The 13,871-nt window shown below is 39.2% G+C and overlaps 1 protein-coding gene across 1 annotated transcript in view; it reads right to left on the bottom strand.

Annotated features, from left to right (window-relative positions):
- TET1 (tet methylcytosine dioxygenase 1) overlaps positions 1–13,871 on the bottom strand; it is a 144,914-nt gene that overhangs the window by 123,987 nt on the left and 7,056 nt on the right. The window contains exon 2 of the mRNA XM_058298936.2: positions 10,084–12,060. Coding sequence (XP_058154919.1) covers positions 10,084–11,940 — 1,857 coding nt within the window. The 5' untranslated portion in view covers positions 11,941–12,060. The remainder of the gene's footprint in view (positions 1–10,083; positions 12,061–13,871) is intronic.

Below are 13,871 nucleotides of genomic sequence, written 5' to 3'. Positions count from 1 at the left end.
GAAAAAGAAGAAAAAGCATGCCTGTGTGGTGAGCCAGTGCCTGTGCAGTGAGCCAGTTCCCATGCAGTGAGCCAAGTGCCTGTATGTGTGCCCGCATGGTGAGCCAGTGCCCGCGCAAGTGAGTCATGCAGCAAGATGATGACGCAACAAAAGAGACATGAAGGAGAGAGTCAAAGTGAAGCGCAGCAGGGACCAGGAACTGGGGTGGCACAATTGACAGGGAACCTCTCTCCACATCTGAGGTGCCCAGGACAGATCCCTCTGAATCCTATAGGAGAAAGATGAGAAGAGAAGACAAAAAAGAGAAATAGAAACAGAAGATCACACTGAATGGACACAGACAGCAAAAACAGCAGGGCAGGGGTGGGGGTGGGAAAATAAATAATAAATCTTAAAAAAAAAAAAAAAGAATCAGAATAAGCAAATTCATTGGATCAGAAACTAGACTACAGGTTACCAAGGGGAGGGGGAGAGTGGGAAATGGAAAGTTAATGCTTACTTGGTACAGAGTTTCTGTTTGGGTTGATGGAAAAGTTTTGGTAATGGATAATGTTGATTGTAGCACAACATTGTGAATGTAATTAACACCACTGAAATGAATACTTGAAAGTATATAAATGGGAAACCGCATATTATATGTATGTTGCCACAATAATTTTTTTAAATCTCTCCTAATAAAAGTAAATTTTCTTTATATAAGCAGTAAAAAAAAACTACCAAATATTAACATTTAAACACTATAAAGTGTTTTCTCTTTCTCACCCCCATAAAAAGTAAAATTATTCTGATGTGAAAAATAATACTTGAAATATATTTCCTTGCCAATATTCTGAGGTATCAAAATTAAATGGGGAAGCAGATGTAGCTCAAGTGGTCAGGCTCCTGTCTACCATATGGGAGGTCCAGGGTTCAATTCCCAGGGCCTCCTGATGAAGGCAAGTTGGCCCAAGCAGAGAGCTGGCCATGCAGAGAACTGGCCTGAGTGGAGCCCTGGCCCACGTGGAGGGCTGGCCTGCACAGCAAGCTGGCCTGAGAAGAGAGCTGGTACAGCAAGATGATGCAACAAAAAGAGACACAAAGGAGAGACAATAAGAGACATAGCAAACTAGGGAGCCGAGGTGGCACAAGAGATTGAGCACTTCTCTCCCACTCCAGAAAGTCCCAGGATCAGTTCCCAGAGCCACCTAAAGAGAAGACAAGCAGACACAGAAGAATGCACAGTGAATGGACACAGTGCAGACAATGGGGGAAGGGAGGGGGTAAATAAATAAATGTTAAAAAAAAAAAAAAAACTAAACAGATGGGAGCAGATGTAGCTCAAATGGTTTACTGCTTGCTTCCACATACAAGTTCCCGGGATAAATCCCCAGTACCTCCTAAAAACAAACAAACAAATGAAAAAACCAACTTGAGGGAGCCAATGTAGTTCAGTAGTTGAGTGCCAGCTGCCCACATCCTAGGTCCTGGGTTCAATCTCCAGGCCTGGTATCTCAAAAAACTTAAACAACAAAAATTTAAATGTAATTCCAAAAAAAATTAAATAGCATTCAACCATTGGCAAAGCACCAAAAAATAGTAAATATCAAAGAACAGAACTAATGAAATGGGGAGTGGATGTAGCTCAAGTGGTTGAGCACCTGCTTCCCATATACAAGGTTCTGGATTCTATCTCCAGTACCTCCTTAAAAAAAAAAAAAAACAACTAATGAAATAACTCTATACTGAGAAATATAAAACATTATTGAAAAGAAATCAGTAAGATAATGATATACCATGTCCATGGACTATAAGATTCCATATTATAAAAATGTCAATCTCTCCAAAGATCTATAGAGTCAACATAATCAAAATCCAAATCCCAGCAGAGCTTTTGGTGAAAATTTATATGTCAATTCAAAATGTTCATGAAAATGCAAAGAACAAAAAAATAGCCCAAGTCAGTTTTAAAGAAAAAAATTGAAGGACTTTACTTCTAGATAGCAAGGCTTGTTTTAAAACTATAGTACTTAAAACAGCATACAAAGAAAAAGACAAAAAGACCAATGGAAGAGAATCTAGAAACAGATCCACAATTAATCAATCACAGATTTATGACAAAATTGACATTGTAGCAGCAGAGAAAGGAGAGTCATTTCAATAATGGTGCAGGGCAAGTACAGATCCAAATGAAAGAGAATGAATCATGGTTTTTATTTGTTTTTAGGGTAGGCAAAGGAATAATGAGTTTATTAAGAAACAAGAAAGCAAGAAAAATATACAATCTAGAGACATGGACAGCAGGCATGCTACAGAATTAGACACAAAAAGAATGAATATTGACTTCTCTCTCACACCATACTCAAAAATCAATTCCAGATATACTGTAGATGTAAATATGAAAGGTAAAAAATAAACAAAAAAACTTTTGTGGAAGAAAACAAAAAAGAACATCTTCATGACCTTGGAACAGGCAAACAGACAAAATTTTCATTGGACAGAAACAGCTAACATAAATGAAAGATTAGTAAATTAGACTATATTAAAGTCAAGAATTTCTGTTCATTAAAGGACAAATATGTGTGAAAAATTAAGTCAGAATATGAAAAGACAATTGCAAAGGATTTATATCAACAAAACAAGGAAGTCATAAAAATCAAAGAGGGAAAGGCAGAAAAACTCAAAAAAGGACAGAGGACTTGAATAGGTACTTTACCAAAGAAGACATATGAACGGCCAATATGTATATAAAAAGTAGTTCAATTTTCTTAGTCATCAAGGGAATGTACTATAGTGATAACATTAAACATCCAATAAAATGATTTTAAAAACCCAGAAAATATCAAACATTAGCAAGAATGTAAAGCAAGTGGAAGTGTAGGGCAAGTGGAAGTCTAATTCAGAGCTATTGAATCTTAATTGGAACTATACATGCCTAGTAATATCTATGAAAGCTGGACATTTGCATGACCTAGAAATCCTATTCCTAGGTATATACCCAATATAATGCATACCTTTATTCACCAGAAGACACTTATAGTAATGTTCACAGAAGCACTAGTACTACTCAATAGAATGGATAAATTGTGATATATTTATACAATGAAATATGTGATATATTGATATACAATGGAATTCTATACCACAATGAGAATGAATAACTATAACCACAAGCAACATTATAGATGAATCTCATAAACATATTTTAAGCAAAAGAACCAGAAAAAATGGCAATGTTTTGGTAATGGATGATAGAGATGGCAGCACACTGTGAATGTAATTACAGCACTGAAATACATATCTGAATGTGGTTAAAAGGGAAATATAAGGTTGTACATATGGTAGAATATTTTTTTTTAATCTATAGAACTGTACTACACAATGAATGCTGAGTTAAACCATGGACTATAGCTAATAGTACAATCATAAACGTATGTTCTTATCATTTCTAACAAATGAACCACACCAATGCAAGGTTTTAATAATAGGGTGTATATGGGAATCCTGTATCTTATGCATGATTGTTCTGTAAATCCACACCTTCTCTAATAAAAAAGAAGAAGAAAGAAACCAGGAACATAAAGTATGCAACTGTTCCTTGCTCTTTCAGAATGAGCTTCCCTCAGGAAAGCCTGTGCTCTCCCCTGCCTCTCCATACAATCTATCCACTTTCAGGGTGCAATGTAAGTACAGCCTAAGATATGCTTCAGAATTAACTTTGTCAGAAATAAAGGAGATCTTTGGGGGAAGAAGAAGGAAGACAGAGAGAGAGAGAGGGACTATGAATGACAGATTAACTGAATATCATCATGTTATAACACTGAAATGGGAAATAAACAGAAATAAATGAACTAAAACTGTATTTCAAATGAACAACATGTTCATGAGTGTGTGGGTGTGGGTGTGCATGTACACATTTGAGAGAAAAAACTAGTTCAATTAACTGATGAACATAGGACTGACTTTCCTGTAAAAATGATCCACCTGTCACCAAGATCTTGGTTTCAAATACCATTCTTCACTAAAAGGAACCAAGCAGCCATGGATAATAGCTGATTGCAGGGCTGAGGCAGGAAAGAAAGTAGGTAAGTCTAGAAAATAAGGAATTAAATAATGCTTAAAAGTGCTCCCTGGCCAAATTTGGGGCAATTTGAGTATCAAAATAAATAATGATAATAAAGTATTATAACCCATCGAATATACTGAAAGATACAAGTAAGTACATAAGTAAGAAGGAAAAGTTATTCCTTAGAAGATAAAACTGATAGATTTACATGGAATGATGGAAATTTTTAAAATTTTTTATTTCGCAACCATTAGGCACAAATCGCCAATGGAGGCTAAAACAAGGAAAATTTGAGTGCATAGCAGGATATTTATGAAGTCACAATCTTCCCACAAGATATTTACTAAGAACAAAGGGGAAAATATTAACTTTACATTGGAGAGACACTTTAATCAAGTGATCAAAATTAAAACAGCCTTCAGAGGTTCTCATAGGCTGGCAGGGACACGGGTGGCCCGTGATGACCACAGAGGGGCGAGCCGGTGGAGGGAGGTGAGTTGAGGAGCTGCGTCCCTGGTGGAGTGCCTGCCACGGGCGCCGAGCCTGCCACGGGCGCCGAGCCTGCCACGGGCGCCGAGCCTGCCGTGGACCCTGAGCCTGCCATGGGCGCCGAGCCTGCCGTGGACCCTGAGTCTGATCACCTTGCAGCATCCGCCCTGCCAGCACACCTCAAGTCCTGCTGGCCATCTTTCAGGGGCTCAAAAGCCACATGTTGCCAGTGGCTACTGTGCTGGACTGAGACAGAAAAGAAATAAATGAAGTGGATCCCACATTAACTGGTGAAAAGTAGAGGTACTGGGGATTGAACCCAGGATCTTGTACATGGGAAGCAGATGCTCAACCACTGAGCTACATCCACTCCCAACTGTATTTCATTTTAATTAATTTAAATTTACCCACCTACATAATGTAGTGGCTCCCATAGTGAACTGCAAAAGTTAGTACATCAGTGGCAAGTGCTCAGTATTGTGTGCATACTGCATGCTAAATGCTTTATCTGCAGTTCACCCATGTAATCCTCACAATAGCTCTGTGAGGTGGAGGTATAATCATTGTCACCATGAAGAATGATGGCCTTCATTCATAAATCAAAAAAAAATTAAAATCATGAGGGGGAAGCAGATGTAGCTCAAGTGATTGAGCTCCTGCCTACTACTTGGGAGGTCCCAGGTTTGGTTCCTAGTGCCTCCTAAAGAAGATGAGCAAGACAGCAAGCTGATGCAACAGGCAGGTGCAGCAAGCTAATGCAACAAGATGATACAACAAAAGACACAAGACATGAGGAAAACACAATGAAAGACACAACAAAGCAGGGAACAGAGGTGACTCAGGCCATTAGGTACCTCCCTCCCACATTGGAGGTCTCTGGATTCAGTTCCCAGTGCCTCCTGAAAAGAAGACCAGCACACAACAAGCAGACACAGCAAATGCAAACAACAAGGAGGTGAGGAGAAATAAATAAATGAAATAAACCTTAAAAAAATTAGTACTTGGAAGGTTAGAAAAAAAATTTTTTTTAATTAAAATCATGAACAGTGGGACAAATTGATAGCATGTGCCTCTTGATATGACATTCCTGCCAAAATGTATAACCAAAATCTAGTCATGAGGAAACATTAGACAAACCCTAGTTGAGGAACAAATAACTGAGCTGCACTTTTCCACAGGGGCAAGCAATGTCATGAAAGACAAAAATTGAGGAACTGTTCCAGACAAAAAGAGAGTCCACATTGTATGATCATACTTATTTAAAATTCTACAAAATGCAAGTTAATCTACAGTGACAGAAAGATCAGTGTTTTTGAGGGGAGGAAGGGTATAGGGAGGGAGGTAGAGATTACAAAGGGGCACAAGGAAGCTTTGGGGAGTAAGGAGTTTTTATTGTGGCAATTGTTTTACAGTATACATATATCGAACTTATCAAATTGTACACTTTAAATATGTGAAGCTTACTGTCTATCAATTATACCACAATAAAGCTGTTTGAAAATTTGACTGTTCCAGATTAAAGAAGGCTGCATAGACATATTTTAATACAACAACCGGCAAAATAAGAACAAGGTCAGTGGGTTAGACAATATTCTTGGTTCAATGTTAATTTCCTGATTTTGAAAATAGTGTAAGAGTATAACCTTGTTTTTAGGAATTAGATACTGTAGTATGTAGAGGTAAAGAGGTATCAGGTCTGTAAAAATGTTCAGAGAAAAGACAGACAAAAAGAGAGGTTTAGAGAGAAAGAAAATTAAAATAATGAAGCAATATGATAAAGAGTTATCATTTGAGCAACGTGGGTGGGACATATATGGAAATTCTCTGTACTACTCTTGCAACTTTTTTGTTAGTCTGAAATTATGTCAAAATGAAAGGTTTGTCTTTTAAAAATAAAGAATGTGGGAAGGAGGATGTGACTCAAGTGATTTAGCTCCCACCTACCCATGGGAGGTCCTGGATTCAGTTCCTGGGCCTCCTGGAGAAGGTGAGCTGACGCAACAAGATGACGAAACAAAGAGACACAAAGAAGAAAGACAATGAGGGACACAACAAACCAGGGAGCTGAGGTGGGTCAAGGACTGAACACCTCTCTCCCACATGGGAGGTCCCAGGTTTGATTCCTGGTGCCTCGAGAAGACAAGCAGAAACAAAGAACGGACAGTGAGTGTAAACAACGAGGATGGGGAGAATAAATAAATAAAATAAATCTTAAAAAAAATAAAGAAAGAATGTGGTTATTTGGAATATTAGGACCAATGGCCAAGGTATTCATTCATCTATCAACAAATACTGGCTTTTCCCACACTAATGAAACTTTGTTTGCCATAGCTACAAATATAAACCACATGCCAACATCTAAATTTCTAGACTTGATTATTTGAATTACAAGTATATTCTCTTTTCATTTAACTTAACAAATATTTATTGAGCACATAGCACTGGGCCAAGCCCAGCCAGCTACTAGAGAAAAAAAGTCACCTGGTATGGTACATAAAGTAACACATATACATGGTCATGATATAGTCAAGGTTGAGTGACTGGTGGAGTTTTGTCAGAAAAGGACAGGAAGAAGGGTGTACTATGAGCATGGACACTGAGGAACATGCACGGTGAGCTTTGGGGAATTTAAAAAGCCAGTTACAGCTTCACCTCAAATAAAGAAAAGTGAAGTAAATGAGAGAGAGGGTCAGCTGTGTCAAGAATTAGACAATTTCGGATGCCTTGCTCATGAGTCTAGACTTCCTCTGTACTGGATAGGCACCAAATGTTTTGTTTTGTTTTGTTTTGTTTTCTCTTGTATTGAATGAGATAAATCACATATATAGAAAAGCACTAAATGTATTTAGGTCAGAGGTTCAGAAAGAAAACTTTGAACTGCAGTAAGGACAAATTTTGCTCAACACTCTGCCTTCTATGCTAGCTAGTTTGCCCATGACCATAGCCCTAGTCCAGAGAAGAAGTGCAATAAATATTTGTTGCCAATAAAGAGAATGCTGAAATTGTCCCAGTGAGAGATGAAGGTGTCATTTACAGCAGTGGCCAAGAAAATGAAGAGGTAGAAGCACTCATATCCTATAGAAAAGAGGATCTAGAGGGGCAAGTGAAGAGGCATCAAAGAGACACTGAATTTATTTTGGGTAAGCCATTAGACAAGAGGAGCAGCAGGTTTGGGGAAGAAAAGAACAAATTTCTTTGTACCTATTAAGATAGAGTGCTTTTGGCAATGATGTCAGTTGGCAATGTTACAAATCAGGAACTCATAAGTGGGGGGGGGTCTCTCTGCTAGATAACACTACTGAATGTATTAATATTTTGATATTTGTTTGCAAACCATTAAGTAACTGGCCATATTTTTATCTACAGCTACATCAGGGAAATGTCTGGGGTAAAGGAAGATTGTAGTAAGGTTTGTAGTAACAAAATAGTTCAGAAACCACTTAAATGTCTACCAATTACACGGTTGTCTAAACACTGGAGCTCTTGTTTGCAATTGCTCAATCAAAGAGAAAGTCAAAGCATTTTTGGACAGATAAGTCAGAATGAAATGAAATGTTGATAGAATTAAAATTCACAAAACTATTTTTTTGGAGGTGTTGGAGGTTGAACCCACGACCTTATACATGGGAAGCAGGTGCTCAACAACCAAGCTAAGCTACACCTGCTCCCCTCGCAATACTCTATAATCAATCTATTCTATTATACCTATATTTATAGGAGATAGAGAATAAATAGTCTCAAGTGAGTTATTAAAAATCAAAGCACTTTATGTGACAAGTGTTTTTATAAGTCTGAAAAGCAACACCATTTTTTTTTTTTTTTACTTTAGAAGGTACTAGAGATTGAACCCAGGACCTCATACACTCGAGGCAGGTGTTCAACCACTAAGCTACACCTGCTCCCATGAAAAGCAACCCTTTCAACCCAGTTCCTTAAAGTCCTTTAAATAAATTCTAGGTCAAATGATACTTTTACTACTTAGGTTTACAAATTGTAATAATCAGAACAAATGTTTGAATATCACTGAAAAGTTTACAAACCATTTTTACCTTCTGATTAACCCCATGAGACATGTACAGCAAGTAAAAATTTGCCTTGATTGAGCCAAAAGCTCTATTATTGTTATGACTTCAGGGCAAAGTTTCAAGATTAATGATGCAGTTTTATTCTTTCAAAAAGAAAGAAGTTTACTTCCTCTAGTTGTTAGGGAATTAATGAATTCATTTCACTCAAGTTTTAATCTATAACTTCTAAAAATAATACAGCTGGTCAAAATGAGACATAGTAGAAATCTTTGCAAAACCATAGTTCATGCAACTTCCCTATGTCTTCATCAAATCCTCTAGTGGAAAGTCTGTTCAAGTTTTCTAGGACGAATTCTAAAAATAAACTAACGCATCACTGCACAAGACATATTTCAGGTAAGTTCACAAATTCACATAGATAACTTCAAGCAACATTTTAGCAAGGTAATGTTACATTGAAGCAAATTGTCTTAGCACATAATGCAAACCACAATGAGATAATCACTTCACACCCACTAGGATGGCTTTATTTATTTACTTTTTTTTTTTGAGGTACAGAACCAGGGATTGAACCTGGGACCTTGTATGCGGGAGGCTGGCACTCAATCACTGAACCACATTGGCTCCCTTGAGTTGTTTTTTTGTTTGTTTATTTGCTGTTTGTTTTTCTTTTTAGGAGGTACTGGGGACCGAAAGCAGGTCCTGTCATGTGAGAAGCAGGAGCTCAAACTTGAGCCACATATGCTCCCCATATTTCTTTAAATAATAACAAGTGTTGGCAAGGATGTGGAAAAATTGGAACCTCATGCCTTGGTGGGAATATAAAATGGAGCAGCTATTGTGGAAAAGAGTTTGATGGTTCCTCAAAAAGTTTTAACATAGAATTACTATATGACATGGAAATTCCTAAGTAGATATCCCAAATAAGTAAAAACAGAGACTCCAACAACTACTTATACACCAATATTAAGAGCTGCATTAGTCACAATAGTCAAAAAGGGGCAATGACCCATACGTTCATCAACAGATGAATTGATAAACAAAATGTAGCATATTCATACAAAGGAATATCACTCCGCCATTAAAAGGAATGAAGTTCTGATACATGCTAACAACAAGGGTGGACCTTGAAAACATACTAAGTGAAATAACACAGACACAAGAGGACAAATACCGTATGATTTCACTCATGAAATAACGGGAATATGCAAATCCATATAGACAGAAAGCAGAATACAGATTGGTGGGGAGGGGGGAAATGGGGAGTTAATGCTTAGTAGGTAGAAAGTTTCTGTTTCAGCTGATGAAAAATTTTGGTAATGGACAATGGCGATGGTAGTATAACATTGTAATTTTAATTAATGCCACTAAAGTGTATACTTAAAAGCAAAGTGGCAAATTTTATGTTATATATATATATATATATATATATGTTACCATGGTAATTTAAAAAAAAAAATTTGTCTCCACACAGATTACTAAGCAAAGTCTCACAAGTGTCTCCCAGCCCCATGACTGATTGCTTACCTCTAAAGGCACAATGACGGATGGCTTCTTTTTCAGTTCCTCACATTTCCTCTTCTTGCAGATCTGATGGCTGTTCTTTCTATTCTTACAGTAAGTACATTCACCACAATTGGTCTTCTGCTGGCAGGGCTCGCAGACACCACATCGCTTTCGTTTCTTCTTTTCCAAAGTAGGTAGCAAAGTTGTGTAGGAAGAAGAGGAGGTAGTGGCAAGTGTCATTGACAAAGACCCCACTGTGGGGTTGGCAAGATCAACCGGACTTGTGCTAAGCAGGGAACTTCCTCCTTCTGATTTGTTGGAATCACCTGCCTGGGTGAGCTGGGCAACACCCAGAGAAGCCTGGTACAGTCCTCTCTCAGGGGTTGATATGAACCCCTGAGTGCTTACTGGCAGAAAGCTTACATGAGCCTGCTTCTCCTTTTCCTTATTGCTTATAGTCTTTGCTGGAGGTACTGAGTTTGATGATTGAGGAGTGTGACCTGAGCCCAAAGGCAAAACCTGTGTACCACCCTGGGCCTCAAGCCCATATGAGACAGGCCATTCTGGGAGAGCATTACAGATGGCAACTGAGTTTGGAGGACCAGGAAGAAGGATAGGCAGGTCTGGGGCAGCACCACCACCCATACCAAGGGTTTCTTGTTCTTGGGTAGCACCAAAGACCTCTTGTTGGGCTAGAATAGTACCAGGAATCTCTGGTGGGTCTGGCGTCTCACCCAGGGCCTCTCCATAAAATGGATTAGCACCAGGAACTTCCCATTGCTGCGGGATAGCACTGAAGGCCTCTCTCAGGACAGGGGTAGCACCAGGAATTTCCTGCTGAAATGGGGTAGCTTTAAGGGCCTCCTGATGGTCTGAGTTAGCACCAAGGGTTTCTTGTTCTGAGCCAGCCAAGAGGAGTTTTATTAAAGAGGTAGGATATATAGACCCACCAAGAGACAAACAGTTTCTAAGGTCCAATTCAGGTATAACCTTATTAAAGCTAGAGGTGGGACAGCAATCATGTTCACTTTTGATGGGATCTAGATAAGAATCAGATAGCTTAAGAGATTCTACTCGTGAACCCAAATCTTCCAACTGAAGGCTGGGGGTTCTCTCAGAGGTAACCTTGGGAGCTGTTCTTTGGGGCAAAGGAGTACATATAGCGAAATCGCTGGTATCATTCACTGTCTGTCCAGAGAATAGTCCTTCATCACCATGTGCCCCTTCCAATGACCCAGAATGGATCTCAGCCACAGGGCCATGGTGAGTGGGGATATTTATTCTGGAATCCTCAACCCTTTGGGACCAAGACTGGGTTGTCTCTTGGCCCTCACCTTTAATTAAAGATACATTTTGTATACCAATTAAATTCTCTATGTCAAGAGGGATTAGGGGGTCTTGCATTGGGTGTGATTCATTTTCTGTGGTCTTTACTCCTACATCAGTGAGTACCTTATAATCACACTCAAGTTGCTTTTGTAAATTCTTAGAAGGTGGAACTTTCTTGGTTTTGGCTATGACCACCGGAGGTTGGGAGAGTCGCCTGCTAAGAGAGGTGCTTCGGAGAGCCATTGTAAACCCATTGCAAGTTAAGGACTCCGGGTTCTGAAAAAGAACCTCAGTCCTATCCAAATTCATTCGTGCTGCTCCTGCTCTGGTCAGAAGGCTCCTGACTGGCATGGGTGGCTTGGGTTCGGGTTTTTTCTTAACATCTCTTTCTTGAATTAATGGCTTTAATTTTCCAGGGCACACAGTCTTGACCAATGCCACATTTTTGTTGGTTGGCTTGGATGTCTTCTTCAGTTGGCTGTTTTTCTTTTTGTTTAAATCTTCCCTCCTGACTAATCTGGAAGGCCTTGCATGGCGGGATCGAGACATAGCTTCGGAGTAGGAAAAAATGATAGGGCATGGGGCACAGGGTCATTGGTCCTTTGGAAAGTCTTACTTCTGAAGAGAATCTGGATGTCCCATGGTTGAGCTCAGCCACAAGGTTTTGGTCTGAAATAATAACCAAAGAAAAAGAAAAGAAAAAGGGAAGTGAGACTTTTTTCCTATGCATCTCCCATTTGAAACAGAATATTCACTAGCAATTTTTAATTAAAATTAAAGAACTGAGAATATTTAAGGCAAAAGAAAAATGTAATAGACACAAAAATACTAAAGTACCCCATAAAGCGCCTTTAATTGCTGATAACTGATGAAGTTTGTTGACTAAGGTAACTATGGGGATTTCTCTACATTGGAAACCGCAACTCAGGTGTAGTAACATGTAGTTTAAAGCTTAAATCCCAATCTTTACAAATATGGATACTTTAAAAATTAACTCTTAATCTCTTTCCTAAGCAAATCACCCTGCAGGCAGAGGTACCGCTTGACAGTACAGCTGGTAAAGGCACAAGACGAGGGGTTTTTGTTTTGTTTTGTTTTGTTTTTTTTGAGATCTCATGCTGACTAGTTTCACAGATGCTGTGGCAATATAATATCACCTTGCAGTTACCACGAGAGAGTGGACAACAAGTAACAAGAGTGAAGCTGGCAGGCACTCTGAAAACCACAAGACTGCTTCCAGCTAGGCCTTGAGGAAGCTGCAGGCAGAGGATGCCTGCATATTCCAATTAACAATCCACAAATTCTGAGCATTCCACAAGCACACAATAGCTGTAAGATCTTGGGAGTTAATACAGAAAGATTAGGATACAAATAAGCCTCATCAGTCCAACAAATATCTGTCGAGTACCTACAATGTGTAAGGGAGGCATTGTGGGAGGAAGCCCCCACACCCAATAATGATGTCCCTCTTTTCTCTTTCACCTGCCTTAATCCAAAGACTTCTGGTTCTAAAATCCCTTCTACCAAGGGTCCCAAAAGTCTCGTGATGAATGCCAACGCAAGGAAATCAGAAATAAGGAGAAAATGAGCTAATTAGAACAGTAAAGCACACCAAGCAAACAAATATTTGAAATATAAACAAGAAAAGAGGAGAAAATGAAAGGAGGTTGACCAAAAGCCATAATCAGTTGCCTTTGCATTTATTCAGATTGCCTGCCCTGACTTGAAATAAGACCAAGCTATGAGCAAGAAGGAAGTTTCATGAAAATGGAATCTAAAACCCACCATACTAATACATCAATAGTCTCTCCAAAGATCACAGAATCAAGAATGTGACAATAGACCTCGCAGATGATTTTTTAATAGCTGACAAGTTGTTGAAGTTTCAGAAAGCATGGTGTGGGGGAATAGTTACCAGAAACTGGTCAGGGGATCCCAGAGATAGCCAAAAATAGACGCGACCCCAGGTACTGGTGCTCCTGAGGGCTACAGAGACACACAAATTCTACTGTCATGGTAGATGGCTCTGGAGTTCAGTGCCTTGTCAGTGGGCCCTACTTTGTAACTTGTGTTCCTGAGTGTGATGGAGTTGGACTCAGATGTGACCTTTCTACACATGCCTCTTCTGTCACTTTTACTGAACCTGTCATTGGCACTGGAGTTGGTGTATACTCAGGAGACTTGAATCTCTGGACTGACCATGTGTCCCCTGGGTCCTGAGCCTCAGGAGAGTTCCAACACCTACTCTCCAGTTCTTTGGACTTGCCCAGATCAGCTAATAAGGAGATGAAGATGGTCAATCACCACACCAGGGAACTGAGAGTGCCTACAACTGCAAGCAGGAGAATCACATCTATCAACCATGTGGGATCTAAGCCCCTTCTTGATTTAGAGGTGGAGTGGACATCACCATCCCAGGGTCCATAGGATGGAGGAATAAAATATGGATTAGTGTGGACTTACTGGTGTTCTACAATAGA

The sequence above is a fragment of the Dasypus novemcinctus genome, chromosome 6, assembly GCF_030445035.2.
Source record: "Dasypus novemcinctus isolate mDasNov1 chromosome 6, mDasNov1.1.hap2, whole genome shotgun sequence".
In the NCBI taxonomy this organism is placed as follows: domain Eukaryota; kingdom Metazoa; phylum Chordata; class Mammalia; order Cingulata; family Dasypodidae; genus Dasypus; species Dasypus novemcinctus.
Note: the sequence above shows the minus strand (reverse complement) of the source record. Positions and strands in the feature narration are given on the sequence as shown.